This window comes from Botrytis porri, assembly GCF_014898465.1.
Source record: "Botrytis porri strain MUCL 3234 chromosome Unknown BPOR_001, whole genome shotgun sequence".
Classification (NCBI taxonomy): Eukaryota; Fungi; Ascomycota; class Leotiomycetes; order Helotiales; family Sclerotiniaceae; genus Botrytis; species Botrytis porri.
In genome coordinates, this window is record NW_024066075.1 from 79189 (window position 1) to 98095 (window position 18907).

At 41.1% G+C, this 18907-nt stretch overlaps 7 protein-coding genes across 7 annotated transcripts; 3 read left to right on the forward strand and 4 right to left on the reverse strand.

Annotated features, from left to right (window-relative positions):
* Positions 1 to 366: 366 nt before the first annotated feature.
* On the reverse strand, positions 367 to 4626 carry EAF01_000024 (uncharacterized protein). Its single transcript, XM_038908274.1, has 4 exons — positions 3923 to 4626; positions 2120 to 3802; positions 695 to 2070; positions 367 to 642 (listed from the first exon to the last, which is right to left on the reverse strand). Exons 1-4 carry the CDS (start codon positions 4254 to 4256, stop codon positions 535 to 537), a joined length of 3501 nt encoding a protein of 1166 aa, XP_038775180.1. The 5' UTR covers positions 4257 to 4626; the 3' UTR covers positions 367 to 534.
* Positions 4627 to 7898: 3272 nt separating this feature from the next.
* Positions 7899 to 8625, forward strand: EAF01_000025 (uncharacterized protein; the record flags this gene model as incomplete). Its single annotated transcript, XM_038908275.1, has 3 exons — positions 7899 to 7979; positions 8122 to 8364; positions 8419 to 8625. The coding sequence occupies 3 exons, from the start codon at positions 7899 to 7901 to the stop codon at positions 8623 to 8625; spliced, it is 531 nt and encodes a 176-aa protein (XP_038775181.1).
* A 362-nt stretch (positions 8626 to 8987) lies between these two features.
* On the forward strand, positions 8988 to 9889 carry EAF01_000026 (uncharacterized protein; the record flags this gene model as incomplete). The annotated part of the gene is made up of 3 exons (XM_038908276.1): positions 8988 to 9073; positions 9195 to 9406; positions 9462 to 9889. 3 exons carry the CDS (start codon positions 8988 to 8990, stop codon positions 9887 to 9889), a joined length of 726 nt encoding a protein of 241 aa, XP_038775182.1.
* A 60-nt stretch (positions 9890 to 9949) lies between these two features.
* On the reverse strand, positions 9950 to 11031 carry EAF01_000027 (uncharacterized protein). The gene is made up of 3 exons (XM_038908277.1): positions 10619 to 11031; positions 10482 to 10557; positions 9950 to 10431 (listed from the first exon to the last, which is right to left on the reverse strand). Exons 1-3 carry the CDS (start codon positions 10648 to 10650, stop codon positions 9997 to 9999), a joined length of 543 nt encoding a protein of 180 aa, XP_038775183.1. The 5' UTR covers positions 10651 to 11031; the 3' UTR covers positions 9950 to 9996.
* An 89-nt stretch (positions 11032 to 11120) lies between these two features.
* On the forward strand, positions 11121 to 12423 carry EAF01_000028 (uncharacterized protein). Its single transcript, XM_038908278.1, has 4 exons — positions 11121 to 11438; positions 11496 to 11679; positions 11781 to 11907; positions 11958 to 12423. The coding sequence occupies exons 1-4, from the start codon at positions 11364 to 11366 to the stop codon at positions 12073 to 12075; spliced, it is 504 nt and encodes a 167-aa protein (XP_038775184.1). The 5' UTR covers positions 11121 to 11363; the 3' UTR covers positions 12076 to 12423.
* Positions 12424 to 13875: 1452 nt separating this feature from the next.
* On the reverse strand, positions 13876 to 15121 carry EAF01_000029 (uncharacterized protein; the record flags this gene model as incomplete). Its single annotated transcript, XM_038908279.1, has 2 exons — positions 13876 to 14741; positions 14794 to 15121. The coding sequence occupies 2 exons, from the start codon at positions 15119 to 15121 to the stop codon at positions 13876 to 13878; spliced, it is 1194 nt and encodes a 397-aa protein (XP_038775185.1).
* A 1209-nt stretch (positions 15122 to 16330) lies between these two features.
* Positions 16331 to 18423, reverse strand: EAF01_000030 (uncharacterized protein; the record flags this gene model as incomplete). Its single annotated transcript, XM_038908280.1, has 4 exons — positions 16331 to 16534; positions 16599 to 18108; positions 18160 to 18284; positions 18340 to 18423. 4 exons carry the CDS (start codon positions 18421 to 18423, stop codon positions 16331 to 16333), a joined length of 1923 nt encoding a protein of 640 aa, XP_038775186.1.
* Positions 18424 to 18907: the final 484 nt, after the last annotated feature.

Here is an 18907-nt window from a genome sequence, read left to right on the forward strand (position 1 = left end):
TTCGTTGGAGAAGCTCTTCACTATCTTTTATATCAATATATGGGTTGTATATTTCGTTCAAAAATTGCATCAAACGGTAATATTTGGGACCTTGAGAAATAGAGCAACTTATTTGTATTCTAAAGAGGTATGAAGTTTGGTTTAATTTGCTTTTGTTAAAGGAAAATTTGAAGCTTTTCGAGGGGCTTCGCAGTGGGAATTTATATGTGCGGCAAACAGAATGTAAGCTTTTATTGACCAAGCTTCATAGAAATTGACGCTTTCAAGAGCCGCTTAGATGCCGGGCTAACTTCTCAGCCCAAGTATCTCACTCCGTAAGTTGACTTCTTCTGCAGTCATGTGGATTTCGCGGACTGAAGGCATGGCATGCATGAATTAACTTAAATGCAGATATTATAATATCCCCTCTGGCTGGCCTTCCCGGATTATAAACTTGATTTTCAATCATAATTACTATTGGATATCTTCTACACGCTAGACATACAGACATATTTGCGATCATTTGTTTTGTTCACGCATTGTTGAGCAAACAATCTACAATGGCTTACCACCGATGAAATCAGACCATCTGCGAACTTCTCCTGGAATACCTTCCTTGCGAGGAAGTTTCTCGTTCATACATTGGGCAAAGAGCTCAGCAGTCTAAAGAATGATTAGTAAACGATGTATTAGGAATGAATCTATTGCATCTTACCTTTGGTTCCATGAAGAGAGGAACACCGAAGTCGACAGCGTTTCTGCGCATGACGTAGTCGGTATCCTGAACAGTCTTGCCTCTAGCAAGTGCAAGATTGAAGACACCACGAATATCGTACTTCTTGAAAACTTCTCTCAAAGCTCTCTTATCCTCCTTGGGGAATTCAATGACCTCAACACTGACATTACCCTTAGCAGTCGATTCCAAGAACTTCTTGACTTCAGGCTCGGCAGCATAGAGCTTGTAGCCTAATGGAGACAAGTAGTCAACAATCTTAGTAAGAGAAGTCTTAGTGACATCACCACCGAAAAGAAGACCCTCTCCTGGTTCTGGCATACGGAAGTTCATGGTTGATTGGAGAGAAGCCCAGTAAGCCTCAACGAGGTCCTTACCGAAGCAAGCAATCTCACCAGTACTGGACATCTCGACGCCCAAGAATGGATCAGCACCGGCAAGACGAGTCCACGAGAATTGAGGAACCTTAGTAGCGAGGTAATCACGCTTGATAGCCATAAGATCGGTGGGTTCAGGGACATTTTGGCCCACAAGAGCCTTGGTAGCGACATCAATGAAGTTGACACCGAGAACCTTGCTGACGAATGGGAAGGAACGAGATGCACGCAAGTTACATTCGATGACCTTCAATTGTGGAAGGCCACCTGCAGGGTCCTCGGCCTTGATAATTTGCATATTGAAAGGACCGGTAATGCTCCAGGCCTTGGCAACCTTCTCGGCAATCTCCTTGACACGATCCATGGTGGTTTGATCAAGGGAAGCAGGAGGCAAAACAAGAGTAGCGTCACCGGAATGAACACCAGCTTGCTCAACGTGCTCACTGACAGCGTGGAGAATGAGTTGACCGTTAGATCCAACACCATCTACATCAATCTCTTCGGCACCTTCAATGAATTTGGTGATAACAACTGGGTGATCAGGCGAAACGTTACTAGCGGCTTCGAGCTTCTCCTTAAGCTCATCCTTGCTTCTAATGACAGTCATGGCAGCACCTGACAATACATATGAAGGGCGGACGAGGACTGGGTAGCTGACTTCATCGGCGAAAGCCTCTGCGTCGGCAACTGAGGTGAGTTCCTTCCATGCTGGTTGATCAACTCCGATGCTGTCCAAGATTGCAGAAAACTTTTGTCTGTCTTCTGCCTTGTCAATATCCTTAGGGTCTGTTCCTAAGATCTTGGCTCCGCCTGACTCTTGCAGACGAAGAGCAATGTTTTGTGGGAGTTGACCGCCTACAGAAACAACAACTCCGCTGGCAGATTCAAGTTCGTAGATATCCATTACACGTTCGTAGCTCAATTCTTCGAAGTAAAGTTTATCGGCGGTATCGAAATCAGTACTGTAAGTCTCCGGGTTGTCTTGCAAGGAGTTAGCATTGTTTTATAGAGTTAGAGTTGAGAAACTTACAGTTAATCATGACCGTCTTCTTGCCCATTTCTTTCAAAGCAAGAGTTGCACTAACGGCACACCAATCGAATTCAACAGAGCTACCAATTCTGTATACACCACTTCCCAAGATTATAGTTCCCTTATCCTCAAATGTAACGTCATGAGTTGTTGCATTGTATGTCGTGTAGAGGTAGTTCGTGTTAGCGGGGAACTCAGCAGCCAAAGTATCAATTCTCTTCACGAAAGGAGTAATACCAAAGCTCTTTCTGAGAGCTCGGACTTCATCTTCGGTGGACTTGACGGCGTTGGCAATCTGTTTGTCAGAGAAACCTAACTTCTTTGCTTTTTGAATGATTTCCTTCTTCAATCCACCAAGGCTTCCAATATCCTCAAGTTCGTGGGTGCAATCAACAATGTTCTGAAGCTTGTACAAGAACCATTTGTCAATCTTGGTAAGGTCATGTACACGATCAACAGAATAGTTCTCGTGAAGCATGGCTTGTCCAACGGCTAACCAACGACGATCGGTGGGGTTCTGGAGTTCGTAGTCGAGGTCATCAAATTTATCTCCTTGGAAACCGACAAATCTTGGATCAACTTGACGAATGGCCTTTTGGATGGATTCTTCGAATGTTCTACCAATAGCCATAACTTCACCAACAGACTTCATGGCACTGCCGATGTCGCGCTTGACGTGTTGGAACTTTGACAAATCCCATCTAGGAATCTTAGAGACGATATAATCAAGGGAAGGCTCGAAGTTGGCAGTTGTAGTCTTGGTGACAGCGTTTGGCAACTCTGGAAGAGTGTGACCAAGTCCAATCTTAGCAGCAGTATATGCAAGAGGGTAACCAGTAGCTTTCGAGGCAAGAGCAGATGATCGGGAGAGACGAGCGTTGACTTCAATAACTCTGTAGTCTAATCCATCTGGTTGCAAAGCATATTGAACGTTACATTCTCCAACAACTCCCAAGTGACGCACAATTTTGATAGCAGCAGAACGAAGCATGTGATATTCTTCGTCGCTCAAAGTCTGACTAGGGGCGACGACGATAGAATCACCAGTGTGGATGCCGAGAGGGTCGAAGTTTTCCATGTTGCAGACAGTGATGCAGTTGTTACTGGCATCTCTGACAACCTCATATTCAACTTCTTTCCATCCCTTCAATGACTTTTCAACCAAAATTTGAGGGGAAAGAGTCAAAGACCTGGAAGCCATGTTGCGAAGTTCATCCTCGTTGTTTGCGAACCCAGAACCAAGACCACCAAGAGCATAGGCAGCACGGACAATGATTGGATAACCAATACCCTTTGCAGCCTCCAAAGCTTCATCCACAGTTGATACAGCGACAGATTGAGCAATTGGAATATTGATCTCACCAAGAGCCTTGGCGAAGAGATCTCTGTCCTCACTGGTCTCAAGAGTCTTGATACTGGTACCCAAAACCTTTACCCCATATCTCTCAAAAATACCCATGCGTTCCATTTGTACACCGAGATTGAGAGCAGTTTGACCACCGAAAGTAAGGAAGATACCATCTGGTCTCTCGCGCTCGATAACGTATGTGACATATTCAGGTGTAACTGGAAGATAGTAAACTTCATCGGTAAGAACGTGTGCAGTTTGGATCGTTGCAATATTTGGGTTGATGAGTACAGAAGCTACACCAGCTTCTTTCAAGGCCTTCAATGCTTGAGAACCTGGATTGAAAAAAGGGTTAGCATAATACAATACATGGCCCGGATTTAAGTTGGCACGAAGAGGATTTTTACGCCCAAAAATGACTCATTCTGCCAAAGATTGAAATCTGGGGAACCAACCTGAATAATCGAATTCTCCTGCTTGACCAATACTCAAACCACCACTTCCAATGACCAGAACCTTCTTCACGTTCACTGGATTGGCAGCTCCCTTGACAACTCCGCTGGCCAAGTATGCTTCAGCGCTGGGCGCGGTTTGTGACTGATCCCTAAGGAGTGTCGAACTGGAAAAAAGTCTAGCATATTTGCTGTTCTTCCAGACTTGAGCCGGTTGACGGTGCACAAGACCGTTAATGGAAGCTCTGGTAGTGAACGCTCTCGCAGGCAAAGCTGGAGCTTTGCACTGACGAAGGAGCGACGAGGATCGATATGCGAAGCGGTTTGCGAGCGCCATGATATCGAATTGAGGTTTCAATTAAACTTTTCAAGTAATTTTTTCCACCTGATCCGTTTTCACTTTACCCTGCCAATTGAATCAAAGTTGATTTGGCTTTTTGTGGGAAAAAGAATGTGAGTTTTGGACAATGGATATTTTTTGGTTGATAATCTACCTAGGGTAGCTTTCTGATAAGCTTTTGGATGTCGGATTGTAAATAAAGGAATAATGAACCCCTCTGTTGTAGCAGATTGAAGTTATTCCTGAAGTTTGGAAGGTTCGAAGTCTCTAAGCATTGTCGGTTAAGTTTGGGGAAATCAAAATGGTATCTTGGGGGTTTTCAAATTTGGAGATGATTTGTGTCAATGAGGGTTTTTCTCGATTCTGGTTGAAGATTCTATTCTTATATGTGATGTGAGTGTGAGTCTTTTTTGAATTGTGTGACCGGCTGGTTGGAACCAAAATTTTCTTAGCCCCGCTTTTTGATCTGCATAGACAATCCCAACCAACCAACAAAGGATATCTTGGATTTATTCCCGATTAGGTGTGAAGAAGATTGGAATTGAGCCAATCAAAATCTATTAGTCACTCAATTAATATTTCAATTTACCAATTGGTTCTTTGGCGTCATGATATGCCAAAAGAAAACCAGTGCCGGTTGGGGGACGGGAGCTACTTCATCTATTTCATCTAATTCATCTAATTCGTCTAATTCATGAACCCGGGTTATTAGTCAGACAACCTACGAAATGCCTTTACCACATGTGTGAGCGAGGGGTTTTGATCGAGGGGTTCATACCATCATGGCATCACCAGAGCGATGCCGGCGGAGGATAAAATTCTTCTTCGTGCATCATTCAGATGTGCGTGGCAGGTAGACGTGGGGTCTATGTGAATATTTTGATACATGGATCTTCAATGAGCATCACACATTTCTTCCTCATTAGCTATAATCTCGCAACCATTTCGGGAAGTGTAGATATCGAATACTACCCATGTTGATCTAAGAAAGCCACTAGTCATCGGCTGAGTTTCGCTTACTTATTAATACCTTCGAAAGGGGAGTCCGTTATAACATTAACCTCTTGCAGAAGACTCTCCCATGATTGGTCTATCTTAGAAGATTGAGACCAAATGTTTCTGGTGATACTCCAAATTGCCGATGTGTTAAGAAGAGACGATTGGGGGATGACTTTGATCTTATCGTTATCATTCAATGTCATTGAATCCATTTATTTTCCAATTCGTTTCTTACAACTATCAACCCCTGAACCGATATCCCTACATCTTGCACAACCCTGTATCTTGCACACTTTTATTTCTTTTCAAAGTGATATATTAAATTCAATTAATAATTGATTAATCATTATATTTTATTAACACTTTTTATTAAAATATAATCATATTATTTTTATTCAAAACAAAAATTGAAATATTAAGAATACCTAAAAAGTGTAATAATATTTCAATATTAAAATATTATATATTAACTTATTTGATAATATAAATAAATAAAATTATTCTTTTTTTCAATAATTTGAAATTTTGATTTATTTTTATATAGAAAATTAAAAAAGTAAGCCTTTATATTAAAAATTCGAAAAGATCTTGAATTATTATAATAAGATATTTTTAAACAATTTGTTTTTTGATATAGTTTTTGAAATATATAATTATTTTTTATATCAATATCAAAAATAAAATATTATAGAATTAAATTAAAAATTAATTTCGAATTTGGAATTCTTAAAAATATTGAAGAAATTAAAAATATTTTTTTAAATAAAAATCTTTTAAAAATAAGTTTATTATATATTTCTTTTGAAGAAAAAATATATATAATCTTGAAGTTTTAAAAAATAAATAGTATTTTCAGAAATTTATTTTATTTTATTTATTAATTTATAATAGATTTAATATTGATTTTTAAATTATTTATTATTTTTAAAATAATTTTGTTATTTTAGTATTATATTCTTTTATAATAATTAAAGATTAAATTTAACAATTTTAATTTGAAGTATAAGTTTTCTTTTTCTTTTTATAGAAAAAAGATTAAATAAATTTTAAAAATAAATTTTAAATCTTTTTTATTTTTTATTAAATTAAATAAATTTTTAAAATCTTATTTAAAACTTGATTCTTAATGTTTTTTAAATATTTAAACTTTTTTTAAAAATTGTTAATATAAAAGAATTTGAAAAAATAACTTTTAATTTTATAAATAGATTTTAATATAGTTTTTTATTATATTTTTAATATCTTATAATAATGTTATTTTAAATTGATTATTATTTTGTTTTATATTTTAAATCTCTTAGAAATTTGATTTTGTTTTATAATATTTTTGAAGCTTTTATATATTAGTTTTGAAGTTATTATAACAATTTTTGAATTTACAATCGATTTTTAATTCAATAAATAAAAGTGTGCAAGATACAGGGTTGTGCAAGATGCAGGGATATCGGTTATCACATTGTATCTACCCCACCACACTGAAAATTACAGGTTTCAATTGTTTGTGTTTGTAGTCAAGTTCTCTCATGCGGAATCAATAGCTATCTGTCAATCAATTAACAGATAATTTTGACCCGAGAATTATTAAACTAATAACTGTTTAATAAGATATATAGTTCAACGGTAATATTAAGGTTAAGATGTATTGGCATTGATTGAAGCCGTCCTAAATGGTCAGAACAGCATCCATCTAGATGGAGCATCTCCCGGTATGAAATCTACCGGGCTATATGGTAGTGACTAACCGTGGCCACAGCCCCCCCTGTGTTCGGTCAGCGTTCGAAGTCAGAGCTTAGAAACGTTTTGCTGTTACCTTCACACGTCCCATCTCCAGAGATCCGGCATGGATTAGTGCGTGCACCGAAAAGGAATGCCTGCGCATAATCTGTCTAATCACGATGGTTAGCCGTGGAGCGTGTGCCAAAAGAAGCTCTACTAATAACTCTTAGCGATGATGTCGCGGCTATGTTGCAGCTGTCAACGCCTAGTCGACTACAATTGTGTTTGTCTAGTGTCAGGGCAGTAAATCCAGGGGCTAAACTAGTCAGAGCGTTCTAATCATGGGAGAAGGGAAGGAGACAATTCTACGTTGCGACTTACTACAAAGTAGAGGGCGCTTCGGTTAGCACAGCCCATCTAATGGATATCAGCAGCCGACTTGTACGGCTATTGACGAAAATACCCAACTAAAGTCATGCAACATTTGAATCTCATTTCATTTCCGCGATAGCAATGGGAATTGAAGATTGTTTTCAAAATCCGGATGTAACAAAACTCCTCATCGCGCAATCACGGAGGAGGCTTAGGATACTAGTGGAGAAATTGATCAAGAGGATTTATAGTCCTACAAGTAGAGTCCTGGCTTAGTTCATGTGATAAACTCGACCTTGTTCTAGAGGTGGTTCAGTTGAGTAGAATGATTAATGCTCGCTTATCGAGACTTGCTCTAGATGGACTATCGGCATATATGCGGCAGTGACCGAGATAACCGATAAGGTACCCCATAAGTTACCTAAACTTACATATTCACACCTTTTCCACAAACACCTCCTCACCATAACCTTACATATTAATCATGAATCATAAATCATAATAGTAAACAGTCTTTTTCATCTGCAGTATCGAATTCATAGCCTCTTCAGAATGGATTCCTCATCAACTCCATCACCGCCAAAGCTACAGATCGCACATGTTCTCGCTGATCTTAATATCCTCAAGCAAGCAGTTCGTCAACACATTCAACCCATTGCAGCCCGCATGCCAAAGCCTTGCATTACATTCTATGGCTCCCCACATCTCCACGCGCATCCCCACACGCAATATCAATGTTTCTCTGAGTATACGTGCTAACCAACCTTGCGCGCAGCCACCGAGAGCTACTCTCTCCTTCTTACGCAGCCTCTCCACCGTATCTGCCACTATAGACGAAAGAAAAACTTCAATCCACTCACAACCAACGCCGAAATTTGATCGCCTCGGTCGACGTATACCCACACTACCTACTGTTTTTCAGTCGCCGTCTCCTCCGCTCAGGAAACACTCGTCTATGGACTCAACTGATCTCCCAGAAACTCGAGAACGTCACCTCCAAAGAAGGAAAAGTAGCGGCGTATGTTACAAACTTTACCCTGTCTCATTGAAAAGCTAACATATCATATCACAGAGGGATGAAGAATTCATGCGGGCGAAGACATTACTAGCATATTATAACAATCGACACAAGCTACAAGAAAAGGGTCAGAGGGGAATGAAAATTTCACAGGAGAGGGTCGATAAAGCGTTGAATGAACAATTGGAAAAGAGACAACAGGTGACGAGAAGAGGTTCTCTTGGAAAGCTCGGAGTACCAGATGTGAATAGTTATTTTTAATCCAAGAGTTAGATGCTCAAATATAATTTAAATCAATACTTGATTGAAAGTTCTCGAGGGTTTGAAGAATTTGGCATTTTAGGTATTGACCAAGTTCCATTTGAAAATTCAGGAACCAATGTCATCATGTATATCTGCAATATTGCATACAAAGATGTAATAAGTCTTCAATCCTCGGAACCGATCAGAGCTCCCGGAAGCTCGTCCCATCAGTGGCCGAGCGGGGTCTCCCTGGAGGGTCACAATAATAAGATCTCCACATGAATTGCTCACTTATCTGAGCTTCAAGCAACCACACCTTTTGATTTTACATCAGAAGTTTGAATTTTTGAATTTTTGAATTTTTGGATACTTCATTCAATATGTCTATAATCTTCCGCCGTGGCATTGCCACCATTTCTCCTTTCAAGAGTGCTTCAAAAGTTGTATGTATCGGGAGAAACTACGCGTACGTTTACCCCCACTCCTCTTCCCCCTCGGCCATGAATTGCTTCTTGAAATCCCTCTTACGATTCCTCAATTGGGTATCTTCAAAGTATTTAGTCTGGATGGACTAATTCGAAAATCAGAGATCATATCACGGAATTGAACAACAGCAAGCCCAAACAGCCATTCTTCTTCCTCAAGCCACCTTCCTCGATTCTCCCTCCAAATGGTGGACCTGTCATTCGACCCAAGGGTGTAGATTTGCATTATGAAGTGGAATTGGCTTTGGTCATGGGAAAGCAGGTCAAGAACCTCGAGGCAGAAAATGAGAAGGAAGCTTATGATTCGATCGAAAGTGCGTATGCTAGAATGGGTGACTCAATTTGATTTCTAACCATCGGATCACATAGGCTACGCAATGAGCATTGATATGACAGCTCGCAACGCCCAAAACGAAGCAAAGAAGAAGGGTCTCCCATGGGATATCGCAAAGGGATTCGATACCTTCCTCCCAATGAGCAACATCATTTCCAAATCACAAATTCCGGATCCTCACAATGCTACCGTGTGGCTCACAGTCAACAATGAACACAGACAGAAAGATTCTACAGAATTGATGTTATACCGAATTCCTAGAATATTGAGCGATATCTCGAAGGTGATGACTTTGGAGAAGGGAGATATTGTCTTGACTGGTACACCAAAAGGAGTTGGATCTGTGAAGCCCGGAGATGTTATGCGAGTGGGCATTAGTGTTGGGGGTAAGGAGTTGGAGGAAGGAAAGATTGAAGTTGCAGTGGAAGAGTCGACAAGTACATACCAATTCAAGGAGACTTGAGCAATTTACATAGGTTGTTTACACTAGGATACCCGACAATATGTATAAGAGTTTAGACTTCATGCGAAAGACTTTGTTATTTCATTATTCCTTTTTTTTTGCATCAATCAAGCGATATTTGGGTCCTTGATAGATCCTACCGGAGGCGCTGATTCTGCCACTGTCCCGCATTTCTTACATTTCCTCCTAGCCTCACTGTCCTTGAAGCTATTCACAGCTTCCTTGATTTGCGTGCCCAAGTCTGTGCAATGGAAAGAAGCTTCCTCCACCACCTCGCGACAGTTTGTACAATACCACCTCAACCTATCTAACGAACCCTGTGGCCTAGGTTGCTCTAGAACAATACCCACAGTATTTGCGAATCGCACAGGATTATGCGGCGTATTTGGTGGCAAGAGAAACATCTCTCCCTCCCCAATAATAATATCCCTAAATTCGCCTTCGTCTACCACTTTCAACATCATAGCTCCCTTGTACTGGTAGAACCATTCTGCGGTCTCGTTTATGTGATAGTCGGTTCGTGCATTGGGGCCTCCTACAATCTGCGGAGCTTAGGAATGTCTGAGACAGTGATGGGTGATGATGATCGTACCATAACCGTCACATCTTTATTGTACACGCAGTAGTTGTTAACGGGAGGCTTCAAGAGATGAGAGTTCTCTTCGAGCCTATCGTATCAAAGTGTTAAAACAGATTCTTTTCCTAGTCTTCGTCTTGACATTAACTTACCACTTGGGCAGGTTTAAAGGACTGGTGAGCATCTTGAATGAAGTTATCAAGGTTGTAGAATACGAAGTAGAGTGTTGCCAAGCTCAGTTCTAGGAATTCAATGATCGATTGATGAGTCTTGCCCCTCACGTCCGATGAAACCGGTTGCGACAGTATGGAATAGCTTATCTTCTGTAACGCCGATGTCCGTGCATTATTATCAGCTCTTCTTAATATTCAATGTTAAATCGAACAATCATTATTTCGAATAAAAAAAGGAGAGATGAACATATCTGTAAGCTGTTAATTTGTTATGAGCATTGTGTTACCCGAGTCTCTACACAAGTTGATATCGTTACGAGATGTTGAAAATATATATGTTTTCATCAATGTATGATTCTGTTTGAGTGATACAGGGTACCGCTTTCTGTGTCAGACAGAAGCTGTTGGCGCTTTATTATTAGCTTATTAGTGTGAGCGCATTTGAGAAGGTAAATTAGGGGACCATTGCACCATCGATTCACAACACGCTGTAATTGGTGCAATTGATCCCTAGGTAGTTACGCCAGTCTGTCTTCCAGCAACAGTGTAGATAGCGAGATATCTATATCTATATATATAGAATCAATTTAATAGTTATCCATTTCTAAATCATCACCTTCTTTCATTGAACTCTTACGGATCCTCGCGAACTCGAATCACCATCTCCTTCATTGATCGCGATCAGTTCGATAATATACAAGATACTGTAACGTTGGAATTCACAATGGATCATTCGCATATGGATCACAGCATGCATGGTATGGGGATGGATATGGGAGGCGATCAATGTACCATGAACGTGTGTCTTGACTCTCCTACACTTTCTCGATTTCTCAATCACTAATCCCAATTGCAGATGCTCTTCACCTGGGACGCCAAAAATCTCTGTATAATCTTCCGCTGGTGGCACATCCGATCCACCTTCTCCCTCCTCATTTCGCTCATTGGCGTCGTCGCCATCACCGCCGGATACGAAGGCATTCGCTCGCTGACCCGTCGCTATGAATCCTGGGTCGACAGACAACAAGGATCTATCACGCGTAAGTTTTCATACTTTCCTACTCTCATGCGCGCTTGTCCTCCCTCGACTTTCATACCGGAACAGTGGAATGAAAAGCTGAGACTATGTGTGTGAATTAAGTGGATGATGTTACTGAAAATACGCCTTTTCTCTGGGCAGGACGCAACCAAGAAGAAGTAGGTCAGAGAGCACATGTTATTAAAGCTGCGCTGTATGCTTTCCAGTATTTTTATGCGTTTATGTTGATGTAAGTATTTACTCTTTCTTTTGTGTGGAGGGTTACTAATAGAGTTTTAGGTTGCTTTTCATGACATACAATGGATGGGTTATGATTGCAGTAGGAGTTGGTGCGTTTGTAGGTTTCTTGATATTTGGAAAGAATACTTCGGCTGCGAAAGAGACGGCATGTCATTGAGAGTTTGAAAAATGGAGCTAGGAGAATGAGTGACTTGGAGGGAGATGAATTTAGTTTCGAATAGAGATAGGGCGGACGTCTTGTTGGTGAAAGGAAGGAGAACAGCAAGTCTAAGACATGGATCTTCGGGAGACAAGCGTCAAACAATCGAGTCAGGCAAGATTTGTTTTAGTTTGAGAATGCCGAATACCCAGCGTTGTTTATATGATCGCAGGCCGTTATACATGGATTTAATACGTTGGCGCAGAGCCGTTGATATATAATTACATACAGAGGGGGGATGTTATGTTTCACGTGTTTCGATCTATATTATCAATGCAACGTTGCCCAAACCTTCTGGTTGAGTTACTTGATCATCTGTGAGCAGTGCAGATATGTCTAGCATGCGATTATGGCCATTTACAATTCGTCGCCCTACAAAACTTAAGAGAAGAACGTCCCGTAAGCTTAAGTCTTTGAATGACTGACCACCAAGTTTAAAGCTCTCTTAGAGAGCACTGGACTACTCTCCTAGAAGATATATCCTATATTTATAAGGTTGACATGTTCTCGAAAGTAAACGTACTAGATAAGTGCCATTATCACATTCCACCAAAAAAACAAAATGGGTGGACCTATCACTTACACCACAAATCCAACCCCAAAAATGATAGAGAAAGAATCAACCACCTTCGCTCAAAATCCACCAAAATAACATCCAAAAAAGATTGTTGTTCAGTGTCAACCAGAGATTGTTACTCCAGGTGGGTGTCGAACCCACGACTTTCGCATAACTTCATATTTATCCACAAGGGGAAGAATATAAGAACGACACGCTAACCACTCTATAGATTCTAAATTAGCCAGATGTACCTTCATTTTTGGAATGGAGGCAGTAACTTACGCGTCACTGGAGTTTGGCATGTTTGTTTGACGGAGCCCACGTTTTCAGATATATATTAAGATAATGATCATTTTTGCAGGGGTCTAGTGGGGTCAATCAATTTAGAGGTAAGGATTGGTTGGGAGGAGGGGAAAATAGTGGGGTTGATTGGGTTGGAGTTAGTTGGATGGCAATTGTATTCATCGATTTACATGATATCTACGAGTATAATGCTTTTATGAGTAAAAATAATTTCCAACTCATTACAATATTCAACATATAATGTCAGCTTAGAATATCTCTGAATTACTGAAGGTGGCATTGTTGAGACTGTCATAAGAGTTTGTCTGCAAACTTTACATATCTTGTTAATGGTTGCTCTTTAAGTGTGCGATATGCTGAAGCGTATGAATCATTTGAGATACAAATATCATAATCGCGCTGATTCAAACGGATGTCTATCTACGAACGAAGGGATTGAAGATGCCCAGTTTTCCAGCTGCTCTCCTCGTTACTGGGCGTTCTGTGCAGAAAGATGGTTGAACTGCATCTGTACTGCACGGCCAAATTCTACTAAGAAAAGCACATCTTATAGTGTTATAATGGCTGATCGAAAATATCACAGACTATTAGGACGTCTCACAAGTCATCATTAGAGATCATTGAACAAGGTTCACAGGTTTTTGTATTAGGGTGTGTGACAATATCTGTTCTAACACGCCACAGCTTTTCAGTCAGTATCAACTCTCAATTCCAATCCTCGCTACAGCAATCGCTCTCTGACGAAGGTGTAGGGCTCTCAGGACAGCATCGTTCCTCTGGTACTGGGGTAGGTGAAACTTGTTCAAGTGTATGAAGCGAGGCCGATGGCTCTAATGTTGTTTGCATCTTGTGGTTTTCATTAACCTCAGTTCTCAAATTAAAGACGTCCCGCGTTATCACGCGGGAAGGGGATTTACTTCACCAATTCCTGAAGGCAATCCGTTTGCGATATTTTGAATAGCTACTTTAGTTGGTTTCGAAAGCTCCTTTCCTAGCATTACCACCAGCACAGGTGTTCTTAGGCAACGATATCTACCCTTGCGTACTCCCGATCGAACCTTATTGATGACTTTATGTGTACGCTTCTCATCCTTTTTATCTTTCCCAACTGGGTCAATGGGTAACTCTGGGACTGGAGAATCGCCACCAACATTTGGTTCAATAGCTGCAATAGATGGAATTTGAGCAGGACCGTCCGATTGTCCAATGATATCTTCCTTTTCCTCGGGCAATGGCGATGCTGCTATCGATCCTTCGGGCACTGCTTCGAGAGGTCTCATGAGCGATGATTCTAGGGAGCTATCACGCTTGTTCATAGACAAAAGTTTATCTACGTTCGGAATAGCACATGGACCATCCAAAACACTAGTTCTAGGACTAACTTCGAGGCAAGGACCTCGAAGATGGTCGGGCAACGCACCAAAGTCTTTAATAGCTGTACCAGTGGAAAATTGCGGCCTAGTATCGTGTGATCCATCCATATCAAACTTCTCAGTCGCTGATAAACGCTTGGTTGGTGTTGATGGCGCAGTGTTGAAATTAGAGTAGGCTTCTGTACAGGTTTGTGATTCAACTAGTGCGTCTTCAAAAATGTCGTCGTTTTCGTTCTCAATATGCTTGAGCTTGCGCCCCTCTTTATACCCCAAAGGTTTAGAGGGTCTGTATGTCTTGACTTTTGGCCTCTTACCGGGAGCAGATTGTGATCCTACCCTGGCGGAACGCTTAACCATGAGTATAAGTTGTTCATTGGTTTCAGTGATATCTAGATATTCACAAGTCAGTTCGATCGAGGACCCGGTTGGGATCAAAATTACCAATGTCAATGCCCTTCGAAGGAATAGAAGTATCGACCAACTGAGGAACAGCTTCATATTGAGTAAAAGTGGTAAGTTCCAAACCATTGGCTCTATCAATAACCTTCTTAGTCGGAGTCATCCTGACGAACTTTTGCATTCCCACCTCCTCTGAAATGCCAACTAACGTCGGTGGCACAATACGACTTTTGAGTGATCGCTCGGAAGAGCCAGATGAGAGTGGGGGATTCGATGTGTCACTCTCAGGACTAGAATCAGGAGAGGGAGTTCCAAGAGATATAGGCGGAGCTTCCAATCCGATTGATTGGCTTGTTCCGAGATTGAGCATCGAGCCTAAAGCTATTTTCGTGGAATGAGTGAGGTTTCAACTAGACAAGTTGGAATCGGAGTGCTGTCATAGAGTGTTTTGACGGAAAGGAGATTGGTATACTGTTGAGATGTTTTAGGATTAAGAATACTCTCAAATGAGTGACAAAACGAGCGGCTGCCAAAATAATGACGGTGGTGATTACAATAATGTGTTCGAATAAGAACAGTATCATTTTCCTCGATGTGACCAGGAAATGGTCTCAAATTTGCCTACCGTTCTTTCCATTAGTTGGTCGGTCGTCCTTGCCCTCTCTTCGAGTCTTTTCATAAGCATTTGAAGTTTGAACCGCTCTTTCCAATGTATAAACTCACTACCCTGTCCTAACTGCCTTGGGAGCTGAGAAGAAACCAATATCGATATAATGTACTATTGTGTTGAACGATACTTACTTCAACAACTGCACTGGTATTGACTTTTGCTTTCTTCTACTAAAACCGGTTAGGTACTTTAGAGAATACCTGTCAGTGAAATATAGTGTTAGATGATTGGCTTGAACTCGAATTTGAGCCCATGAGAAGCTGTATGACTACAAAGTATTTCTAAGTATATAATTCTGAACATTTATTACAAGGCAGAGTAACTAATTACATATGCTACAATCACCCTGGCTGGTATCCTAAAGTCTCTGTTTGTGCTAAATATGGACAAATTTCCATTAAAGAGGACTTGGGAGCTATGTGATCTAAAAATGATTCAATCTTGGAGACTACTCAACAGACGTTGTTCCGCAATTACAGGTGACAAAAGGAAAAGAAAAATAAGCACATTAGTCAATTCATGGTGTTCTCATCATCAGAAGACGTGCATGAGAAAATTGATTTAATCTATAAATATGTCATATATCCCAACAACAATATATCTTCCTGATGTTTGCTTCTTCCTTCTCCCTACCCGGGATATCCTGCGCCATATATGCATGCCATCGTTAACACCAGAGTCACCGCTCTATCAACCAAGCACCTAAAGTTCCTCATTGCCCCGTCGTTTTGTTTAATCTGGCATCCCTTCATACATGCCAATAATTCATGCTGCAAACCTCATTATCAATCCTGATTCCTACCCTATAGACTTGAATAGTCATCGAGACGCTTTGGCGATTGAAAACCTATTATCACAATCAGAGTATAAGCCTCAAAAGAACAAATAGTCCAGTGGCAGACTACTTATTCAATCTAGCCTAACTCCGCCGACCCTTTTAGCAAGACGCTCCGTAGGGCCATCGTCATCGGACGGCGACTGACGTTTTGGGGGTCGCTCACCAGTCGATTGTAAAATTGCAAGAAAATTCGCCCAGCCAGGGGTCGCAATCAATTGGTACCCATCTGCTAAATCGTGTTGAGTTGCCACACGGCAGAGAAGTGCCATCTCTTCCTACGAATGATTATGTTAGTATCATGCTTTTATGACTGTGGAAAAAGAAAAAGTTGGTACGAACTTTGCTTAAAATACCCATACTATATATAAAGCAAAGGAGATGGAAGTCAGACACAGCGAGGACGCCATCAGGAGATTGAGTGAGTTGTCCGCTCTTGTCAAGTCCCAATTGCTTTCCAACGTCCTTGAGGTCTTGTTCCTGGCCAAGGACCAAACGATTCTCAATAGTGAAAGAACTCTTGGCCATGAATGCTGGCTTAGGATCGCTAGGAAAGCCGTGAGTCAATGTGACGAGTAAATATTCTACGGGGAAAGATGGTTTAGCATTCTCTTGAACGCTTCTACCATACTCGTTAATCTTTCGGAAGAAGACCTCGGGAATGTATCGTGCGCTCATATCGGAATCATCATCTCCTTCGCTGCGAACGATCATCACTGCAGGATCGGCGGATGGCTCGACAATATCTGCTCGAACCATTTCCACGGCTGAGTTGGAGACTTGGTATGCAGATATAGCGATCCCTCCAGTTTCATCGGCTGTCACTACGCAGGTAACAAAATTCGACCCAAATTTGCCCGTATCACTCCATTTCGTTGTCTTTGGATGCTTCGCTTGTAAACGTGCTACAAATGCGATTTCCAGCGATGATAAATAGTATGAATCAATATGTCTCTTGCATAAGACAGTACCATCTCCTACGCCTGAGTCGATGAGATCTGTCCAGATGACACCGACTCTCTCCATGCCGCACAATCTCGCAATCTCGTCGATATCTTTCTCGGATTCCCATTCGTTCAATGTGACGCCATCAAGCTCGTCGACTTGTGGCGGTTCGTAAATAGCTTCCACAACAGCCTTGACTCCTAATGGCACCTCTGTGTACTCCTCGTAGCGACCATATAAGTACCCAAAACGTTGTGCACCTGTCGCCCTCCAGAACTGGAGTAAGTTTTCGATGAGGCTTGCTTGAGCGAATTCAACATGATCCACCATACGGAATGCTTGCGGCTGTAAAGTGATTGCGCTCGGCTGGCACTTCGTGCAAATACCCTCGGGCCACTGAGGATGTCCTGATGGGCAGTTCTTCTTTACACGGTAATACGGCTCCGTCAATGGTGGCATGAAAGAACTTCCTAGCTCTGGTTTGTTGGTCGCCGAGTTGATCTTTCGCAGATATGAGTGGAACGAGAGGTTCTTAATCTTCTTCTCGGCCAGGTATTCCGCATTGAATGGTTCTAACGGCATACAGTAGTCGCACATTCCTTTCTCACCGTGTCGACACATCTTTTGATCCTTCTTTCTGGGAATTTTTCCATCTTTCTTGTCTAACCTATTATCGATATCGGATTGTCTGACCAATTCCCACGGGTTCTTGATCTTTTCCGATGGCGAAGTTAGTTCTTGAGCTGGAACATCGATCGGTATTGATTCTGGTAAAACGACATGTCCATTTAAACGATTTGTTGAGGAGGCGAGTTGAGATGGAGGACCAGTCGAGGTGGAAGGGGTAGCATTGCCATTTGAAAGGCTATCCAAGAGCTTGTAATTTATGAATACCATATCACCATTCCTTCAGTTGGTCAATACAACATTCTAGAGGCTTTACATATACTCAACTTACTTGAGACCAATCTGCGAGACTTTGGCTCTTGCAATTTCTACAAGAGACTTGACCTCACCACCACTCGGCGCATTCGAAAGTGTTAATGTCTTCGGGTCGACGTTCTCTGGTAGGAGTTTTACAAGCTGTGGCATATTAGCAGGACTTCACTACAATACATACAACATATCTTAGACTAACCTTGTCACCAAGTTGGGCAAAAGTCTCATTTGCTTCAATAGTAATACGAACTGTTCCATCAGGACCACGAAATCTCAAAAGCATCTTGACCTCTTATCAAGTTTGCTTCTGAAGTTTATTCAAATAGATGAAATGTGTTCGAGGTTGAACTATTGTATTAAAGAACAAAAAACAAAAAGTTAGGTATTAAGAGACAAAATCTTTGAGGTTCTTCTTAATTCTTGAGAAGTTGGGGTTGTTTGGATTGTTAATTGTTTAAATTGAAGCTGTAAGCTCTCCGTAAATGATACCGATCCCACTATCAAGGCTAAAAGAAGACGGCGACTGTACGTCAGAATTCGGTAGCCTACGAATTATAATTATACATAGAACTACTGAGAACTGCCATGCCACTTACCTAGCTGGGTAATTCACCGCCTTTGTGATGCCAATTACAAGATTTAGATGAATTTGGTATAAATATTATAAGATATTATAAGAATTACAAGGGTGGAATATAAGAAGGTTCTTCATATTAGTTGAATCGGGTTAAATTGATATAATTGGCTGTTGATTTGTTAGCGAAGAG